The 22,538-nt window shown below is 39.4% G+C and overlaps 1 protein-coding gene across 24 annotated transcripts in view; it reads right to left on the reverse strand.

Moving 5' to 3' along the window:
* Positions 1 to 22,538, reverse strand: part of LIMCH1 (LIM and calponin homology domains 1) — a 345,391-nt gene that overhangs the window by 88,920 nt on the left and 233,933 nt on the right. For 18 of the 24 annotated variants that reach the window (XM_059923105.1, XM_059923102.1, XM_059923103.1 and 15 more), the window contains 4 exons: positions 18,940 to 19,046; positions 13,285 to 13,315; positions 11,185 to 11,295; positions 3,971 to 4,166 (listed from right to left, as the gene is read on the reverse strand). In XM_059923105.1, coding sequence (XP_059779088.1) covers positions 3,971 to 4,166; positions 11,185 to 11,295; positions 13,285 to 13,315; positions 18,940 to 19,046 — 445 coding nt within the window. Of the gene's footprint in view, positions 1 to 3,970; positions 4,167 to 4,531; positions 4,631 to 11,184; positions 11,296 to 13,284; positions 13,316 to 18,939; positions 19,047 to 22,538 lie in introns of those variants that run through there. The other 6 variants (XM_059923111.1, XM_059923109.1, XM_059923110.1 and 3 more) reach the window with 2 other exon arrangements.

Genomic DNA, 22,538 nt, shown 5'->3' on the forward strand with positions numbered 1-22,538 from the left:
AGTGGTTGAGAATCTGCCTGCCAATGCAGGGGACACGGGTTCGAGTCCTGGTCTGGGAAGATCCCACATGCCACGGAGCAACTAAGCCCGTGAGCCACAACTACTGAGCCTGCGCGTCTGGAGTCTGTGCTCCACAACAAGAGAGGCCGCGATAGTGAGAGGCCCGTGCACCGCAATGAAGAGTGGCCCCCGCTTACCACAACTAGAGAAAGCCCTCGCACAGAAACGAAGACCCAACACAGCCAAAAATAAATAAATTAATTAATTAATTTAAAAAAAAAAGAAAGAAAAGTACCAAACATTTATTTTAAAAAAAAAAAAGAAAAGTTACTTTGCAAATGCCCTGAGGCAGAGTGGCTCAGTTGAAAGAAGCATAACCTTCTGGACCTAGAGACCAGGGTCTAATTTCAGCTCCATCATCTACTAGCTGTGTGACTGGGAAATTTAAGCCCTCTGTACCTCAGGGTCCTCACTGGAAATAAGGAGGTGATAATACAACTCTCGTAGGTTGTCATGAGGATTACAAGAGATGTAAAGCACCCAGATAGTGGCTGGTGAGGTATACTTTCCGTAAGTGTTAGAACTCCTCTTATCTCAGGCCAAGACTTCAAAAGATTTTGACTTGACTTCATCCTGAAAACATGAAAATGTACTAGGGTGGCATCTCCATCTATGCCCAACATTACACGTGATGATGATGATGACATCCTTTTATCAAAGTCTGATCCTTCCTTTACACCGGGGCTACATTTCTCTCCCTTCCAGCAACTAGGGGTCTACCTTTTTTTATGTATCTTTACCATACACACCACCAACCCATTGCTTTTTCATCTCCTCTAACACTCTAATTTCTCTCATTCCTTATTTCTCTCCCTTAACTCATCTTTTCTATAAAAGATAAGAATATTTATTTAACAATATGCATTATGTTTATAAAATATGTTCTTAATTTTAAAAGCACCTGAGTGGAAGGTTGTGTATTTCCTCTTCAGGGAAACTTATTAGTGGCCTCAGAAGGCATGCCAGTGAGGGTGAGGGAGGAGCTGGGCACCTATTTAGCAAGACAGATTGGCTGAACTGACCCTGGAGATCCATAGCCTCCTTACCAGGTGGCTCTCGTGTCCAACCCATGGAATCATGGCACCTCTTACGAGTGTGGCTCTTGATCATCCCTACTGAATGAGGTCAGTGGACCTCAGTAATAATAAAATGAAAACTCTCTCTATTGACCCAATATGGAGTTGGAGAATTTCATGGTAAGACTTTCCCTAATTGATTGTGAGTCCTAGGAAATAAGTTTTCAAGAATTAAAATGTTCTTCTAAATTTGGAAGTGTTTATTAGGACTAGCAAACTTCTTGATTATCATCACTTAAAAAATATACCATAGGGTTTCCCTGGTGGCGCAGTGGTTGAGAATCTGCCTGCTAATGCAGGGGACATGGGGGTTCAAGCCCTGGTCTGGGAAGATCCCACATGCCGCGGAGCAACTAGGCCCGTGAGCCACAACTACTGAGCCTGCGTGTCTGGAGCCTGTGCTCCGCAACAAGAGAGGCCACGATAGTGAGAGGCCCGCGCACCGCGATGAAGAGTGGCCCCCACTTGCCGCAACTAGAGGAAGCCCTCGCACAGAAACGAAGACCCAACACAGCCAAGGATAAATAAATAAATAATTTTTTTAAAAAAATGAGTTCTTAAAAAAAATATATATATATATACCATAAACTCTAATGAAATACAACATCTATTTGGATAAAATTATACCACATTTTTTTAAGGCAGATAAAAAAGTGTTGTTTTTCTTTAAAACCTCATTAGGTCTTGATTAGTTTACAAGAACATAAGCCTGAAGGTATCAGGCTGATTGGTGAAATCTGTGTGTTAAGATGCTCTTTCATGGATGGTGTTTTGTGAAGCTCAATTTCATGTTTTTCTTTACATGGGAAAAACTTTTATGAAAAGACTCTGGCTTATCAATCTTAACTGCTGCAAACGAAATTGTGCCTCAGCACATATTAGTACAATATTAGTAATTACCATCTCAAATCCCTTCAAGATGTGGCTCATTATAAACTGAACCCCTCGAAGCTGGTGACAGAATAAATAAAGGATCTGCATTACCAGTTATTAAAAACTAGGATGAGACAATAATACATTTTTAAAACAATCAAAATAATATGGATGAAATAGTTTGGTTAAAATATGTTTCATAAAAGTAAATCTCCCTTTCAGTTATGTTAAAGCTCAATTAGATCATGCAGTTGGTATTGTAACTTCTAATACTGTGGGTGAGACTTAAGATGTCATGTAAATTTTTAGAAATGTTTTTCAAGCAGTTCACAATGCACCATGGAATTCTTTAGGAGTCACATACGATGTGGCCCTGAGGCTAATCTATTTGTTGGAAAGTTTAAGTACTAAACAAAAGCATTAGTTCAGTCATGCTAGAATTTGAAAAATCTATTAGGCAAACAGAAAGAAGTGTGGGTAAATTAAGCTTTAGGGTATAAGTTTTGGACTCACGCTTCTTGAGGCTAACATCGTTACACTACTTACAGCGATTTAGGGCACTTAAAAACAATGTTAGGGGACTTCCCTGGTAGAGCAGTGGTTAAGAATCCGCCTGCCAATGCAGGGGACACAGGTTCGAGCCCTGGCCCGGGCAGATCCCACATGCTGTGGAGCAACTAAGCCCATGCGCCACAACTACTGAGCCCGTGTGACACAACAAGAGAAGCCACAGCAATGAGAGGCCCACTCGCCGCAACTAGAAGAAGCCTGCGCACAGCAACAAAGACCCAACGCAGCCTAAATAAATAAATAAATAAAAATTACTTAAAAAAAAAAAACAACAGTGTTAGGATGATTACTTAACCTCTCTAAGATTCGTCTATAAAATATGACTAAGGAATGTTTCACAGCCCTGTGAGAGGGCTAAGTCAGATACTGAGTATCTTGTAATATGTGCTGAGGGTTAAATGAGATACCAGGGGTCGAGTAATGAACTCAGGACCTGGGCATGTTAAATACCCAAGTATTTTGGTAACATAGAATTTTATAGCTGAAAGGGATCTTTTAGCTATAAAAGATAATTTTCATCTCAGACAAAAGACTTAAAGTCTCTAGACACATTAGCTTCAGTCAAGCAATACATGAAAAAGAAATAGACACAAATAAAAAAATTCCCCACCAGCCTTAGTGTCTTTCTGCAAGTTTATACATGCAGAGCCAGTCTATCTTCCCTTCCTAAAAGCACAAAGGTGCAAGATAAGTAAGGTAAACAGCTCTTGGAAAATATGTGTTAAATTTACATCAGGTTGCATGACCGTACATTTTTGTAAAGAAAAATGATCATTCCTTTCAGGTGACATAAAATGCATGGGATTTAAATCAAACCCAGCCTCAGAAGAAACAGGCAGTCTGGGTTGTGTTCTATACATTAATGGCCACCTGCATTGCTCTAGTCAATGGTCAGGTATCAAAAGCATTGCCCAAACTATGCCAATTACGGTTTCACAATCCCAAGCTTCAGGGCTTTCATAGGTGTGTGCAGTGTGTTTCCAGTTTGCTGGAAGTTGATCTATTTTCACTTACACGGTGTGGTACTCACTCAAACATTTCCCTTCCTCGTACCTGGAGCATATAAACCTTCGGCACACTTTATGAGCTAATGGTCTGCACAGCGTCTTGATTTACTGAGACCCAGGGAGGAACGATGTAACACATTTTCCAACAGAAGACACGCTCACTGAGGCAGTGTTCAAACCAGCTGCTGGTAAAGCCAACCAAAATTCTAAGGACCACGAAAAACAACATTAAGAGATTTTTTTCCCTACCAGTTTAGAGTTACCAGATTCCAGGAAGGTGGATATGGAGTCTACCTTCCTAGGGCCAGTCCCTCGGCCGGTGACAAGGCGGCCCTTGTTAATGTTTGATTCTAAGATGTGCAGTTTATTAAGGCTCCAACCTACCATCACTGCTTCCCCTGAGGACTACATCTGGCGAAGGTGTCTGCCGGGAACGGGAGCCGAAGGAATCCAGGCTATCGAAGGAATCATCTCTGCCGTGTCGAGGGGGAGAGAGGGAGTCGCTGCGCTCAGAATCCCAGCAGTCGATGTAGCCGCTGTCTCGAATACTACGTTTAGGGCTCTCAACGTCATCAGTCTCCTGTTCAAGAAGAAAACGAAAGGATTACAGACATCACAGCAACAGACATAGAGGCTACGAATATCAGGAAAATCTGTCTCCAGTGGTCTCCAAAAAAATCCTGCATATAGAATCAATCTGGAAAGGCTACGGCAACCAGTTATCAAATTGATTATCATCTACACAACACTTCATTCTTTAACCCCTCCCTGCTGCAACTTTTTCAATCAGAAAATCACACATATTAAAAAAAAAAAAATCCCCAAGCATCTCGTACTCCGCAATGTTGGGAAAAAAAAGTCCAAGGAACTGAGAATAAAAGATCATCAAGTTTGGACTCACAAGAATATAATAACAGATAAAAAACAAAAATGAGAAACTAAAACCTTAATCTTGACCCATCTTTCAGGATCCATAACTGCATGTCTGTTCTGGGACCCAGCGCCTAGTTTAGCTGCACAACTGCTTCTGTTTATGCTGTCTGGCTAATGCACACAGCATTTGTTTTTGCAGCAGAATCAGTTCCGTAGAATCCTGGAGCAGCATGCTTCCATCTTCTGCTACCTTGAAGGGAAATTCCTGCTCTGAAAGGGAGCTGTCTTTCAGGGGCAAAAAATTAAAAAAGAAAAAAAAAAAGCAGTGAAAAATATGCAAAATGATTTTCCTGATGCCTCGGAAGAATCCAGGCATGCTCTCGCGCTCGGCCAGCTCTTGGCACTGGGGGAGCTGAAAGCACTTGTGGCTGACCCACATGTTCAGAGCAGTGAGAACAATGGCTGTCTTTGACAGCCTGTGATTATAAATTCTTTCCAGCGCAAGCAGCACATACTAAAACACTGAAACTCCAGCAGAAGAAAGGTCAGTCAAAGCCATCCTCACCCTCGAATTATAATAAAAGCCTTGTTCCCGCCAGTGTCTTAGCATTAATTACAAGAGTCCAAGCTGACGAAAACAGAAATAACTCCGGTCACTCAAAGATAAACCTCAATTTAATCTCTCCCAGACTGTTGCTTAAAATCAGGGCTGTGAATGACATCCACAAAGATTGGAAGGTCCCACTGCAGATTTCCTGGGATGCTCAGGCAGGTCCCCTCCCCATTCCCCATAGAAAAGAAAAAATAAATAAATATTCTCCGTGGTAGCAATTTTGGAAACTGTCTACACTGACTAACATGCTCGCCGGAGCCAAAGCCTTTTAGGAAGTGCCTTTGCCAGCTGCTTCTATCAATTATAAGCAGATCCTCTGACACACTCCCCAGCAGGGCGCCCTTTGGGGGGACAGAGCGGCTGTAATTCACAAGGCACGCACAGTGGTCTTGCATCAGGAGAAGGAGTGGGAAAAAGGGGAAGGGCAGGGTTGAGGGGGGTACCCTGCTGCAGCCACACCGAGGACCTGATTAGTGCCCCTGAAGAACAGGTTGTCAAACAGCCTGGGTGAGTACAGATGACATGACCCTCTCGAGGAAGGCAGAAATTCCAGTTATGGAAATTAAGGTATTTTAGTTTACTCGTAGGTCAAAATTAACCAGGACTTGTACAAAAGCCAGGCCTGACTAGCAGGAAAAAGAATTCATGACTAACTGAAAAGTATACATCTAAATTGGATATGGTTTTGTATTTAATTTCTTTGGAAATGCAAGTAATTATCTTGGATTATTTATCCACTGAGCATAGGCTAAATGGCTAATGTTATTGAACACTTACTATGTGTCTGGGGCTATGCTTGGTGCTTTCTCTATGCTCTATTCTTTAATCCTCACAACCTGCTCCCCAGTGATGGGGTTAGCATTGCCCCTATTTTATAGAGGAGAAAAGAATCAGAGAGGTTGAGTAAATTGACTCAGGTCACACAGTAATCAGCAAAGCTGTGATTCTAACACAGAACTCTGTCTTCAACTACCAAATGGTAAAACCTGACATTGGATGAACTTTGGTATAGTTACAGCTGTCAACATCAGCATCACCTCTCCCAGCGGCTGGACACTTACTGCCTGCTTACTCTGTGAATGACACTAACCTGGATAATGTCCCTTCGCTAAACACTGTTTATGCCTAGATCACCAACCTATACATGCTGCAAAAGAGAGATAGTTTAGAGTAGGTTAAAAGCATGGTCTTGGAAGCTCAGCTGACAGTTTAAATCCTGGCTCCACCCTTTGTCAGCTGTCTGACCTTGGGCAAGTTATTTTACCTTGCCCAATTTCAGTTTTCTCATCTGTAAAATGGAGCTAATAATATTTATCTCATAGTATTGCTGGGAAGGTGAAATGTATTACTATACGGAAAGCATTCAGAAAAACGCTTGATGCATAAGTGCTCGAAAAATGTTAGCTGTGTTATAATCACTACTATGTATTCATTTGGCATGTAAATGTCAATATATAAATCATAGAAAATTTATAAATGCAGTTAAGGACATAATCTTATATACACACTGATACTCTTCTATCTCCTTCTCCATTTATATCCCATAACTAGATGCCTTGGGCCCAATTTCCCATCAGGGAGGGCAGACACTCAGGAAGTTGAGCCACTGGTAACATCTAGAAATGACACAATTTTACAAGCTGCTTGGCACAGAATTACAAAACTGGATTTTCAAGAAAATAATATCAGGCAAGTTTCTCCAAACACCCAAATGTCTCCCCGACCCTACCCTACAAACCACAGGAGAACAGAAAGGAAAAAAGAGAAAGTGGACATCCTTCTTGGAGCTTCAGCTGTTTTCTCACAGCCAGTTATGGGAAAGAAAAACAAAAAGGCCATTCTGTTCATGACTTTGTAGAAAGCCAAGAATTAAACCTTGGGTCAAGTGAGAGCTGGAAGCTGAATGGCAGGGTCAGTTTGACAAGTGAAAACCAGGCCACCTGTGGCCATCCTTGGCCAAGCTGGTCCCTTAGAAACCTCAGGGTGAAGCAAGAGGCTGGCTCTTTAGCCAGAAATAAAGATTTGGACATCCGCGGGATGAACAATTTTATTGGAGCCCATCAAGTCACCCAAAGGTAAGCTTTGGGAGAGGGGTTAGAAGATATAAACCAACACAAAGGCTAGCACAGTCTAAATGCTCTGTACTCGGGGTCTATTACGTCGTCTACGCTTTCCATCTAGATGCCCAGTAGTGGCATTCTGTCTTCTACAGAGAGCACTCCAGGGAAAGGGGATAAGACTCAAATCTGTCCATTGTGCTAATTGCTGGTTGTTCTAGTAAAAGTGTGTTAATGAATGGGGTGTGAATTACTAGCTTCCACAATATTTTTGGATTATTTTACTCATCTGTCCTCTTCTTATCCTCCTTTGTCAGAGATAATGAGAACCAGCTACAGTTGGTGACTGACTTATGGTATCTGAGAAACTCCAGATGCCTCTGTTTTACCACTCACTATTTTCTGCTTCCTTTGTGATTTATAAGGTGGCTAAATCCTATTCTGCAGTGTGTTAGGTTCTACTTTTCCAGCCTGATGAGCCATCTCCACCCACCACACTCTGGTTGGTGAAGCAATTCATTCCACAGATACTGACTGAACATCGTCTATGTGCCAAGCACTGTCTCAGTGCTGGGGACACAATGTTATGCAAATTCGATAAATTCCCTCTCCTCATGGGCCTTATGCTCTAGCAGGGAAGGCAAAAAACAAGCAGAAAAACCCATAAATTGAATACAAAGTTGAATGGTAAGTATCATGAAAAAATAAAGCAGGTTAAGGGAAGAGAAGTTGATGATGGCTGCTGCTCTAGGCCAAGGTCTTGTACTTGTTTGCCCATCAAGCTCCCCACTCTTTATCCCCTTGTTCTGATAGCACCCCTCACCTTCTGAGACAGTAGTGGCTTAGGCCAATCATGGTATCCCCTGTCCCTGGTCGCACTGACTGGTTCAGGGATAGGACCCACACTGGACCAGAGTACACCCTAGGAATTTTAAAGCTGGGGCCAGGGAGAAGAATACCTTGCCTTCTGGGCAAGGAGCTAGGAGCAGATAATCCCGAGGATGCTGTTGGCCATGGTCTCTGCTATGAGAGAGTGTTTGCCTACTGGAGGAGAGGATGAATTCAAGAAGAGACCGGAAGAGAAGAGTGAAAGAAAGAGAGAGGAAGAACCTAGAATGCTGACTTTCTAATTGCAGGCCCTGAGATCTCTAGGGCCACCCTCGTCCCTACAGTATTCCCTTTAATCTCACTATTCTCGTAGTAATTCCCCTTGGTTCAGCTTAAGTGTCCCTTCCTTTGGGAGACTTTCTCTGACGTATCCAGGCCCAGTGAAAGGCCATTGTCATGATGCTTTCAGAGATCTTTTTTGTCTATAGCAATAGCAACCTACTACGAACATCTACTATGTGTCCGATGCTTATGTTAAGGGTTCTACATGTGTTCCTTGCACTACAGAACTTAACAAGTTGTACCACAGTTAATCATTTTTATGCACATTTCTCCCACTAGAAAAAAATGAATATAAAAAAATTTCGGGCTAGCCTCCTTTGTGAAAGAAAAGCTTTTAATTTCATATTTATTTCAGCCTGTATATGTGCAGAAGAGATTCCAGTTGTCTCTCAATACCTGTTTTCCAATTCTTCTCCAGTGAAAATACACACAGTTTTTAAATGAAATAAAATCTACTTTCCCAAGTCTTTCCTTGCAGATAGGTATGGAAACGTGACCAAGTTCAAGTCAATAGGATGTGAGCAGAAGTATAGTGCATGACTTCCCAGAAGTGTGTTTAAAGGAAGGCATAGGCCTTTCTTCTCCTCAGCCCTCCTTTCTCCTGGCTCAAAGGTGGACGTGAAGGCTAAAGCTTGTGCAGTCATCTTGGACCAGGAGGTGAGTGGCCATGAGTTGAGGACAGTAGAGTAAAAAGACAGAAGGAGCCTGAGCCCTTGATGGTCACGGGACCCCCACACTAGCCCTGGACTGCTCATGTCCAGACCTTATATGAGTTTGATATAAAACTCTATCTTATTTAAGCCACTGGCAGAGTTGTCTGCATTTCCCAGTTAAACTCAATCTTAATTGATAAAATGAGATCGTATACACTTTAGATAAATCTAATATTTTCAGGCATTGGATAGACCTGTGAAATTCAGGTCAATTACTCTCTTTATATAGAGACATGGGAGCACCACAGCTGGCCATTTTTGGTTAAGTCAGGCTTTGGCCAGTGACACTAACTACTCCCTCATGTCCTGTGATGTCATCTATATTCATTAAAAAAAGTAACAGCTGTTCACAACAACAGGTCATTTCAAGGCAGTTGTTAGAAACCAACTGTCTCACTACAAAGGGAACTTAGGAGAGCTGCAGAGACCAATAGCTGCTCAGATTATAGAGAAGCTGGACTAGTGATAAGAAACATCAATAATGAGAAGAAATCAGATTCCAAGAGAAATCAGCAGGGAAACTATGAGGCAGAGCTTTTAAATAGTTTAAAACAGATAATCCATCTATCATTATCCAAGTCCAAATTTAACATAAGACCAACAAACATTTAGATTCCACAAATCCAGACTGAAACTTACCTTTGTATTTTCCCTAAGTATCTTTTATTGAGAGAGATGAAAGATTAAAGGACAAATAAGAGTTAAGACTAAGAAACAATGTGTTGGGTTTGATTGAGTGGTGTATTTATTTTATTTTTCAAGGAATTTAGCTTCAAGGACTTTGTTTATATGTGTTATGACCAATATGAAAGCTTTGTCCATTTATACATATATGAGCCAGCCTGGTTCTAGCCAAATGCAAAGAATTATTAGAACTATTAGCTTTAAGGAAAGAAGAATAAATCATTAGAAAGTTGGAGCAAATTCTTGCTTTCAGTATTAAAAGAAAATCTGTAAAGTACAGAATGTCTCTCAACGAGGTCTCATTGGTGCATTTAATTTGCATGTTAGAGAAAAGAGGAAGAAGGCCTTAATTATATATGCTGCACTATGGGTCTTATTCAAAACCCATGGGGCTTCCCTGGTGGCGCAGTGGTTGAGAATCTGCCTGCCAGTGCAGGGGACACGGGTTCAAGCCCTGGTCTGGGAAGATCCCACATGCCACGGAGCAACTGGGTCCATGAGCCACAACTACTGAGCCTGCGCGTCTGGAGCCTGTGCTCCGCAACAAGAGAGGCCGCGATAGGGAAAGGCCCGCGCACAGCGATGAAGAGTCGCCCCCACTTGCTGCAACTGGAGAAAGCCCTTGCACAGAAACGAAGACCCAACACAGCCAAAAATAAATAAATAAATAAATTAATTAATTAAAAAAAAAAAAACCCATGGATGCTACTGATTACAAATGAGCCTTACCTATTCACTAAGGCCTGCTGGGTGAGGCTGCTCCCGGGGAACACTGTATGCTAGTACTTTGGGTGAGCTAATGTACACCTGCTGAATCCTAAAAAGGAACACATAGGTAGCCACACACAAACCACTGCACTGTTTCTTGGACAAATTCCTACCTTAGGTCAGTCTTTCCCATAATTAAATACACAAATAAAGCTTTGACTATTACAAAACATGTTTTCCAAATTTCCAGGTCATTCAAATGCAATGGTCATAAAATATGCATCTTTGAAGAGAATGCTTCTAGTTTTTCAGAGGCCATCCAGAGTGGATACCCAGGCAAGAACTTGGCTGATGTTACTTCACCCACACCAAGGCCCTGATGGGTAAGCAAAATAACCTTTAGCATGAAAGTGCAGAGCAAGTCTTCATTTTTGTATAATGCTGTATTGTTTAATTCAGGCATTATTCCCCCAAGAAAATAAGCACTGCGCTCTTTGGTATCTAAAGTCATATACTGACGGATTGAACTTTCTCTTTTGGAATTAAAATTGGATAAAGCTCAGATCTCCCATTCTCAGAAGGGAATAAAAGTTCAGGTAGGCGTGGGTGTATGAGGCAAAGATGTCATTGGTAAGACAAGCGGTCATTTCCTTGAGTGCATGACATCTTTGGCCTGTGCAATTTTACCACGTGAAACTGTAAAGATCTTAAAAATAAGCAAATGTGTTGCTTTCCCACCTTGTCTGAACATCATGGGATGAAGAAGAAAAGTCAAGTTACCTTTCTCATCTGAGCCAGCAAGCCTTCGAACTCCTTCAGGTTTAGCGTTGTCCCACTGTAAGATGCACAGCTATTTGCTGCTTTGCCCAGCCAGTAAATGGTCACTAGTACCTGGGAAGGAGAACCACGTGCAAAGAATTACTTTTAAACTAAGGAATCAATAATGCTCCCCTAACAGGAAAGCAGGAGGAGAGAATGTGCAACATTAATTTACAAAAACCACCATCCATGAGGTATCCATTCTAGGTAAAATCATTTTAATAAGAACCCAATGTTGCATCGGTCAACACAAACACGATTCAGTAGTTAAAATAAGACTCCAGTTTTAGGAAGAATTTGGTTGTGAGAATGTGATCTATAAGACAGCAAGAAGGAAAAATAAATTCTCCAAAATTATTTTCATGTCATGAAGGTTTCAAAACCAGGAAGCAAAATTTTTCAGAAACTCTGGAGTCTTTCCCCAGACCAGCAATGAAACAAGTTGTCAATCCCTTTTGAGAGAGGTGCTTTTAAAGGCCCATAATTTCTACTTGTGGGCACAGAGGTTCTGCTAAGACCACTGGCAAAAATTTTTCAAAGGAGTGATAAAGGTTAATTAGTGGTTTCCAGCACAAGATCAACAAAATATATCTAATTAAAGTCAGAAGACAGCAATGTAATGAAGAATGCAATCTGCAGAGACCTAGCTCTGGGGTACGGTTAGATTCCTATTAATCTGAGATGGGAAATTTTTAACCTGGACAAGACTACTGCCCATTAACAACCTTGGATGTTTAAGAATGTCTATGAATATTCACTGGTCTGAAGCTACAGTCCTAAGTTAATTTTGTTCTGTCTTTCCAAAGAAACTGTCCGCAAAAGCAAAGGCTCTTTACATTGACTTTCCCATAGAACCCAGCAGGGGTCAGCTGAAGATGAGCTCCTTAAAATTGAATTATTGGGATCTGAAGCCTGTGGAAAAGCTAAGACTATTATTTTGTTTTCACATTTGGTCTTACTGCTTCAACTAGGCTGGGAAGTATTTATTGTACCTCCCTCTACTTGCTAGGCCAGAAAATGCTTTGGACAATGTGATATGTATACATGCGTCTGGATGGCAACAGGCCCAAGATATGGTTATGTGCATCAATGCTAGGATGTGATTCGGTTTTCTACCTCTGTGGGAAAATGTTACTTTACGAATACTTCAAAACTTCCAGAAATTCTTTTTTAACTGATTGCTTACAAATAACTTTCCAGAGAACAGACAATTGCGAATGTCAGGACATGAACTAGAGCCATAAAATAACTAATGTGTGCTAAGAGTATGAGGCTCTCTTGAAAAGTGTAATAGGAAAACGGAAGATAGAACTGTGTTGTGTTTTAGATTATGGGGTTTCTGTTTAAAATTGTATGATGAAAAATGTCAAATATCCCTGGTTTTATAGAGGAAGAAAAAGAAGATAAGAATGAGAATGTCAATCAAATAAAATAGCACCCTGAAAATTTCTTTAAAAGGGGAGAGTCACAGCCAATTTTAAAATTTTATATACAGAAGGTCATTTCTTACATTCTTCAATTTAAACTTAAAATAAAAGAGCATACTTGCCTTGGAAAATAAGATCTAACCCTAAAAAGTTGATTTTGGAAGGTACTAATAAAAACTCAAAAGATTAATAGGAAAAAAACCACAAAAGGTACAGGCCCACAACAGTCAACACTATTTATATTATGCTAATCTTTTCCCCAAAACAACTTGCCCAACTGCTTAATTTAATAATCCCATTTGTGCCTACCAATGGCAAGGAAGTAATGTTAGTGCTAAAACAGATCATTCTGTGTTTAAGAAACCAAATTACAAATGGAGTGCAAGCTTTCATTTATTTATTTCTGGACTGAGCCCTTATCTAATTAAAGAGACCACCCCTCCCCGCAAAATCTACCATTTTTATTTCTATCAGAGTCATTAATTATTCTATCAGAGGCACATATAATTGTTTTCTAAGAAAGATTCTTTCTAGCAAGGCATTCAAGAGGCATTGAACTTATGAGCTAAATTTTATACTTGAACCATCAAAGTTAGAAGGAAAAAAGTTTGGAAAGTGAAATTAAAACACTTACATTTTTCAGCTTCCTGCTATAATCAAGGCTCCTAGTTTGGAAAAAGGAAAAGAAAATATGATCAGTTTCTTCACTGTGATCTTCCCTTCGACACCTTTAAGATGTATTTGAAAGCTAACATATATAATGAAATCAGCAGAATATATTATTTTTAAGGTCTATGATTAGTGATTTCAGGTACCAAATAAAATTACTTAGAAAACAAAATGCAGAAGGATAAGGTGGGATTAAAGTTCCATAGTGCACCATGGAAAGATGAATGCTTTGTAACATCTGGAAAATGAAGAATTCCATTTAAAACTACAACTGTTTATATTTGTATAATCAAAGTTTAACTGTAAAAGTAAAATTTTGCCTTGGCTATATATCACTGTCAAATTGAAATCTGACTGCACTTCCAAAATCTTCTTTATACAAGTACTTTTAAAGAAGTTCTAAAGCCTTACTTAATTAAAGAGACCTGAAAATATATGTAAAAGAGGCAATGCTATTCTAATACTTGTTCTTTCCTGCTATGGACATAAATCAGTGCTGGGGAATTAGCCATAACCAGGAAAATATGCATGCTATGTTCAAATATACACACATGCATTCTTAAATATACATAAATGTTTATTCTCAAACTATAAACAAAAAAAGCTACTTGGTGGTACTTTCTACATATTCATACAGTGAAATATAAAAATTTCTCCCAAATTATTTCAAAGTTTCTTTAACATGTCAACAAATAAATACTAGGAAAATAAATGCTACATTTCTTTTTTCCACAGAACTTCAGTGGGGGGGAGTTGGGGAGGGAGAATGTAATTCTATTATATAAACTAGTCAAGAATTCCTCCAGATATTTAGATCCCAGTTACCTTATTGCTGCATACTCTGACCCAAAGTACATATTAATGAATAGATGCACAATTTTAAGTCAATTGAGACTTGAGGGACTAGAAAACAATGTACTCTATAGTGTACACTAATCTAGTCTATACTAAGGAGATAAACCATCAACAGAGACTTAGACTGTAAGAAGCAGTGGTCCAATTTGGATTTGATTAAGAGCATGTTTTCATATTCCCCCCTATTAACAGAAAGAAAGATATGTCATTATCTGCTTAGATATTTGCTAGGATTTTAAAAAATTTAACAACAACAGTAACAACAGCAAAACCAGATGAAAACAAACAAAAATCTATAGAAGATTTGAAATTTTTGTGAAAAACAACTTAAGAACAGGGAACATAAGACTTTTTCTGCACTGACAATGACTGTCTTTTTTTTTTTTTTTTTTTTTTTTTAATTTTTATTATTTATTTATTATGTTTATTTCTGGCTGTGTTGGGTCTTCGTTTCTGTGTGAGGGCTTCCTCCAGTTGCGGCGAGTGGGGGCCACTCTTCATCGCGGTGCGCGGGCCTGTCACTATCGCGGCCTCTCTTGTTGCGGAGCAGAGGCTCCAGACGCTCAGGCTCAGTAGTTGTGGCTCACGGGCCCAGTTGCTCCGCGGCATGTGGGATCTTCCCAGACCAGGGCTCGAACCCGTGTCCCCTGCATTGGCAGGCAGATTCTCAACCACTGTGCCACCAGGGAAGCCCTGACTGTCTTTTGACTAAAATTGTGATCCAGTTCTAAAAATAATCACACTTGGCACACAGTAGGAGCTCACAAAATATTTGTTTGAATGACTTCCACGTAACAACCAATTATGTGAAAATGCTCCCTCATTTTTCGGAGACATCCTCGGGAGCAATCCAAAGGCTTTCCTCATTTTCATCCAATTGCTGGATGATACTTGCTGCATGCCCTTCTGGATTATGTTTTCATGTCCCATCAAGGTCGTCTGGCACCCATTACAGTAGAGTTCACGAAATTACACACAGAGTAATCATGTGCAGTTTTCCCTCTTCCTTTCTTTATAGTCTACTCAAGTTACTTCTCAAAAAAAAAATAAGAAGGCAAATTACCCACAATGAAAGCTAGTCTAAAGAGTATTTTTCAAAAGACAATTTCAAAAAGCATCAAAATTTCCTCTTTGGGATCTACCCCTCTACCTATTGCTTCCACTGTTAATTGGTGTCAGTAGGGGGTTCTCCATCTCTGCTAATGTTTGGCTCAACTTTCAGAGGGGAAAGCAGAAAAATATAGCAGTTCTACTTCCATCTTCCGTAGCTATGAAATCTACATATGTTACAAATGTCCCCTGGACAGTGCCAAGTTAAACAAGCATCACTTACAGAAAAGTTGTGAAGCAGATAGCTCATTCCATGCCCCAATCTTCCCTAATACTAGAAAAGATTTTCTAAGTACCAGAAATGAATTTATGGCATAATTTTTAATATAAAGTTCTTTATGTGCTTCTAAATATTCATACAGCGAAATAAAAATGTTTTCTCCATAATTATGCCAAATTCAACAACCTACAACACTTGTGGACCACCCCTCCCACCACGCTCGTCCTTGCTCATTACCCTTCTACCACACTGGCTGGCCACTCTTCTTTCTCTTTCTAGACATCACGTTTGTTTCTCTTCCCAGCCTTTGTACCTGATTCCCCTGCCCTGAATACCCTATAGATCTTAGCATGTCTGGCTTTTGCTTCCCATTCATGTCTCAGCCCTCAGCTGAAATGCCATGTCTTTAGAGAAACCATTCTTGACCACCTTTCTTTTTTATTTCCCCCCTGTTTGACTGAGATATAATTGATATAAAACGTTATATAAGTTTAAGGTATGCAACACAGTGATTTGATATATGTATATATTGCCATGGTCACTATCTTTTACACCATTATTTTATTATTATTTTATTTTCTTCTCAGCACTTATCACTCCCTGCAATTTTTTAAAATTTACTTATTTACTTCCCATTTCTTGACACAGGGTATAAATTCCCTGTGAACAGGGGGCCTGTTCTCTAGTGACTGGAAAGTATCAGACACATAGTAGCTGCTCAGTAAATCTTTGTTGAATTAATGAAAAATGACAGTCATAGGGGAAGGCGATGGGCAAGTACTGCTTAATGAAAATAATAATCTCAAGTGAAGGAAAAACTTAAAAGGGAAGAAAATGAGGAGAAGAAATGCAAAAATGGGAGATAGATGGAAAGTTATGATAAAGAAGGGAAGGGAAACATAAGGAAGAGAAGGAGACAGAGAAAAGAAGCAGAGAGAAAGAGAAAAAGAACAGAGAAAAGAAGAGGAGATGGGGAAGATTGTCCAGTAATTGAGAAGTGACTGTCTGTGTGCCACTGGTCTAAGTGACTTTTTTTCCTTTAGGTTGCTTTCTGTGCCTTTGAACTAAAGTCGCTTTCTTTAGAAGTTGGTTGAACCATCTTCCCAGATCTGCACTGAGAACGCTTTAGCTAGAATCATACCTGAAAGAACATTTTGTCCAACATCAAACATGCTAACGTTCTCATTATAGGGGTCCGGGAAGGAGAAGAGAGAGAGAAAGGAGCACCTAAATACATAATGTAAATATTTACTGAAATAAAAGGAGAAACTGACAGTAATACAATCGTAGTACGGGACTTTAATACCTACTTAAATCAATGGACAGATCATCCAGACAGAAAATCAATAATAAAACATTAGTTTCAAATGACATATAAGATGGACTTATTAGATATATATAGAACATTACAACCAAAAGCAGCAGAATACACATTCTTTTCAAGTGCACATGGAACATTCTTCAGGATGAATACCAAGCAAAAAAAAAAAAAAAAAAAAAGAACATTCTGTCCAATTCCATTTTATAGATGAAGACACAGAGCCCTACTGAAGCAAGGGAGCTTGCCTAGGATTATAGACCTGGGGCTAGCAGATGTAGAGGTAGACCCGAGATTTCCTGATGCCCACGGTTTTGTAGAAAAGCAATAAAGTGATACGCGTTCTGAATTTCTAAAACCAATCAGTCTCAGAAGCCTCCTGGTTTAGTAACATATTGATTTAAAGTGACTCTAAAAAAAAATGAATGCAGCTGCCAACAGTGTCAAAGTGAACTTTCCTTCACACTCTAAGCAATGTGTGTGTAACAAATGATTACCTACCATGTCACACAGTTACTATTGTTTCTGGTCACTTGCCACCCAGGTGAAACTATGAATGTGAGATGAGGCAGAACCTGAAACAATTTCCTAAAATGAATAATGATTTATAGAGGCTGGATTTAGGTACAGAAATAAATGGAGCATGTGAGGACTAAAATGAGGTTTATGGTGGTTTACATATTCAAATATCATAATTTTTATTCTGTTCTTTTTATCCTTAAGTAAAAATTTTCCATGAGAAATATTAAAGAGAGGTCAAAAGGTACAAACTTCCAGTTATAAAATAAATAAGTCAGGGGGATGTAATGTACAGCATGACAACTATAGTTAATAACACTGTATTGCATATTTGAAAGTTGCTAAGAAATTGCTAAGAGAGTAGATCTTAAAAGTTCTCATCACAAGAAAAATAAACTTTATATGGTGACAGATGTTAACTAGACTTATTGTGGTAAACATTTTGCAATATATACAAATATTGAATCATTATGTTGTACACCTGAAACTAATATAATAGTGTATGTTAATTGTACTTCAAAAAAGAAAAGGCACATTGACAACAGAGAAGTGATTTTTACATAATCAATCATGGCTTACTCTCCCTTATTCCCAGTCATAAATCATAAAATCCAATATGAACTCCAACTTGATTTCATTTAGTAGTTTCAATTATTTTTCCCCATCATTAAGAAAAAGCCAGTATCAGCAAATAGCAAAAAATTAACAGCTCTGAATTTTGGTTTCTTTCTCTTTTCTGTCCTTCTATGATAAAATGACCCAAAAGTAATCAAAAGAAGTATAGCCAGTCCAAAGACACTATCTATGTAATTAAGCTTATTATTAAAGCATGTTAATGCCAAATACTGTTTGACTAATTTCAAAAATGTTTTATCTGAATTTGGTAGAGTCTAAAGAACTTTTAAACTACAGGAAAGTTACCTCTACCATCTCAAAAGGACTTTTCATCTCATTACTCTGCTCATGAGCTATTTCTTCACAGAGAAGCACATTGCCTTTTCTTTTACTATAACATTCTTTCCCAAGAATTCTTTGGCTCTAAACATGGCTCACTGAGAAGATACAGTCAACAATAGCCAAATGGCCAAAGATCCATCTTCAAAGAACGTGATCACTGACACATATGAGAAAACAGTTACAAATGTAAATGAGGAAGAGATTTTTCCATAATCTATTGACTTCTTTGCATAATAAACAGAGTTCAAATCTGTTTACGGAGTTTGCAGTCTTCCAAGAGCCTATTCATATGCCCAACTGGAGCCAATAAAAGCTTTTTGTATAACCCAAACAGATTTGTGCATATTTCTCCCTTGCCTCTCCCTCTGTTAAGTTTCACCTAACATTTTCTTCCCTTTCTCTAAAATTCTAACTCTATATACATGATTTTTGCATTTCAAAAAATTATGCTTGATCAGAATGAAAGCTATACACAAGGGAAGGCCAATGTGGTTTATTTTGAAAGCTAGGTTTTTACCTTCACATTTTAATTTTATTAGGCATGTCCAATTCTCTGCCTCTTAGACCTTACATCATCATCAGAAAACTGCAAATCAAACCATAAATGGGTTTCCCTTGAACATAAATCATGCATTACTTACTTGACTGTTACTCTGTTGGACGTATCCTGTAGGTCACTCGGGTCAAAAAGCTGAGATTCTTTAAGGCCGAGCTCTTTACAACCTCTCAAGAATAATATGATATTGTCCTGGAAGGAAGAAAAGAAATCCAAGTCTATATTATTTTATATTATTTTATGAACCAGCCTTTCTTCTTTAATAGTCCAAATTACTGGAGGGATGTCAGTCATTAAGGCAGCAAGAGTCAGGTGTGAGTCATGGCCTGTTGGATAATAAAATCATACCTCATTAGGAAATGCTGGAATAAATAGACACTTCAAACTTCTAAACCCGCAGCTATGTCAAATTCATTTTTTTCCCTTTATCTTTTCACATTTGTATAAAACTCTAAGTTAAATGCCATTGGAAAGTGGAAATTAGCAATTTGGGGGAAATAGTACTCAAAACCCATGAATTCCCTATTGCTTCAAAGTTTTGTCCATGTCTTATTGCCTAGAATCTGGTTCAAAATGGATATATATATATTTTTAAATAGGTTTTACTACCCAAGTGTCATCTTCAACAAGTTTTTCTTTTTAATTGATCTTCAAAAATATATCCTTATCTAAAAAAAGGGTACAAATGAACTTATCTACAAAACAGAAATACAGTTACAGATGTAGAAAACAAACTTATAGTTACCAGGGGTAAGGGCGGGGGAGGGATAAATTGGGAGATTGGGATTGACATATACACACAACTATATATAAAATAAAATAGATAACTAATAAGGACCTACTGTATAGCACAGGGAACTCTACTCAATACTCTGTAATGGCCTATATGGGAAAAGAATCTAAAAAAGAATAGATATATGTATGTGTATAACTGATTCACTTTGCTGTACACCTGAAACTAATACAACATTGTAAATCAACATACTCCAATAAAAATTTTTTAAAATGCATCCTTTATCAATGGGTTTTGACCAATAATACCTCTTTGTGGACTTATAAACTGAATTAAATGGGGTGGGGAAATCTAGACTTAATTGGAAAGGGAAAAATGAGGGGGCAAGGAAATCTTTTGAATATAATGTCAAAGACCCTCCTCATGGTGACAAATTTCTCTAGCAGGTACAAGTTTACTTTGACCTGGCAGAGTAGGAGACACAATCAACAGCTGAGGAGGGTTCTGATCTTCATCTGTTGGGAATCATTAAGAATAAATAAATGGCTCTGGAAGGAATTGCAAATCGTGAGTCATACTTTTGGAACTCTAGGATGTTAGCAGCAGGTTCATCAGTTATAAGTCTCCAATTATCCTCTTCCTAAAAGACTTCTGATGAGCTAACTGGTCCCATCAGGTAGTTCAAACTACAGGAAAGAAATGATGAAGGCTGGTTCCAGGAGGCATATCAATGTGAATCCATCTAAATGCTCTAAGAAAGATGCTACAAAAATCTGAAATAATGGTGGTGGTAAATAAATCATATATTCACCCAAGTGCAATTTAACAAAGCGAACAAAAATCATAGTATTTCCCAATGACCAGTGTGTAGGTAGGATTCCAAGATGGTACCCAAGAATCTCACCCACTGATGGACACACCCGGTATAATCACCTCCCCTTGAGGGCCAGTGGAACCTGTGCATGAGATGGGTTATCACTCTGTGATTACATCATTAACCAGTGGCTTTGAGTTGATCAAAAAAAGATGACCTGATTGCACCTGACCTAATCAGGGGAGCTTTTCAAAGAAGGTGAAGTCAGAGTTCCTGCTGGCCATGAGTTCTATAGCTGCAAGGAGATGCCTTCTGTCAACAACATGAGCTTGGAAGAGGCTTGGAAGAAGTTCAGCTTGGACTTCAGCCCCTGCCAACACCTCGATTTCAGCACTGTGAGCAAAGTATTCAGTCACGCCATGTCCATACTTCTGATTACAGAAACTAAGATAATCAGTGGGTGTTGACTGAAGATGCTAAGTTTACAGTAATTTTTTATGCAGCAATAAAAAAATAATACATCCAGGTTCAAAATAACAAGAGCAATAGCAATAAATTGCTAACGTTTATATAGCCCTCATTATATGCCAAGCATTCTTCCAAGAATTTTACATATATTAGCTCATTTAATCCCTGCACAACCTTATGAGGTAGGTACTATTATCATCCTCATTTTACAGGTGAGCAGTATGAGGCACAGAACAATTAAGCATCATTAAGCCCACACAGCCAGCAAAGGATGGAGGTGCAAAACAACATGGCGTATATGAGCAATTCAAGCATCAAATCTGAGGCTGGTATCAAAGGAAGATGAGGTTATGGAGTCAGGGTCTGATCATGGGGTCCTTGAAGGCCATGGAAGGCAGGCTATGGAAGTCACAGAGGGGTGGTGATCTGAGAAGTAAATGCCCAGGTCTGCAGCAGATGTAGATTGCTGGGGGTAGGCCTGGGGGGAGGTAGAGGGTGTGAAGGAAGGACTTAAGAGGAACAAGACAGGAGACAGGGAGACCAATGAGGAGATACTCGAATCTCACTTCCCCCCATGGAGGGTGGCCCAACCCCAGAATGTTTTCTTTCCTGTGCCCCTGGATTTTTCAGTAGGTAAGAAGTACCATCATTCACAATATCTGTGTCCTTCACAACACCTCTTGTAGACTGACAATGAGCTGGTAAGAGTCTGAAGTCATCCATACCCTTCACAGTCTCTCCTGCAATTACTTTGCATGTTTTAAAATTATCCAGTTCTCCTTGGAGTTTTTCTATTTTCCCTCCCATCTCCAGAGGTTTGTAGAGGTTCAGGTGAGTCTTTTCTAGGCATGCAACTCTCTTTCTGGTTGGCCTAGGAGCTCTGGGGCTTCTTATCCAGAGGAAAGCAAAGGAATCATTTGGGACCCCATTAAAAGGACCAGACTTGTGACCACCATGTGGTCCCATCAGAGGCGCAAGACCGTGGCACGTCAGATTCTCAAGAAAGGCAAGAAGGTGCTCTTCCCACGTGCATTCCCGGATGTGCCCCGAGTGCCACGCTATCTTCAGCACACAAACTGCAAACACAGAAGCACTGAGTCGCCAGCTAGGCTGAACATTTTGGGCTGGGAGATTTAAATAACGGCAGGTCTTCTTCCAGCTCCGTGCTGCAATCTAATGATGCTGGAAGGGAGCCAGACCCCAGTCAGGAGAAAAGCACCCCCGCCACCAGCCAAGAGCTAACAGGGGCAGCGACCACAGCTGGCGGGGAGGCTGTGCCTTTAATTACCTAAAATGCATCCTGCAAATTCCCATCTGCCTTACTCTTCACACTGAGTTTTTTCCACATTTACAACTCCAAGCAAAACTAACATCTTAGTGTCTTAGCTTCAGAAGCCAAGCAACACAACTGGTTCTCAAATCTGGCAAAGAAGAAGTGAAGACACCGATTTACCACAATGACTATTCGATTTAGCTCTTACTAGCGTAGTATTGCAAACTCATTAAGACTTAGGCTTCAAAAGAAGTATTTAAAGGACTCTTCAAAAAGTCAATGTCATGCTAAAACAAAAATTAGAGGCTAAAGAGACATGATGACCGAATGTAATGTATGACCTTTGATTGGATCCTAGATCCAAAAAAGGAAAAGTAAATAAGGCTATGAAAGTCC

This window comes from Balaenoptera ricei, chromosome 5, assembly GCF_028023285.1.
Source record: "Balaenoptera ricei isolate mBalRic1 chromosome 5, mBalRic1.hap2, whole genome shotgun sequence".
Classification (NCBI taxonomy): Eukaryota; Metazoa; Chordata; class Mammalia; order Artiodactyla; family Balaenopteridae; genus Balaenoptera; species Balaenoptera ricei.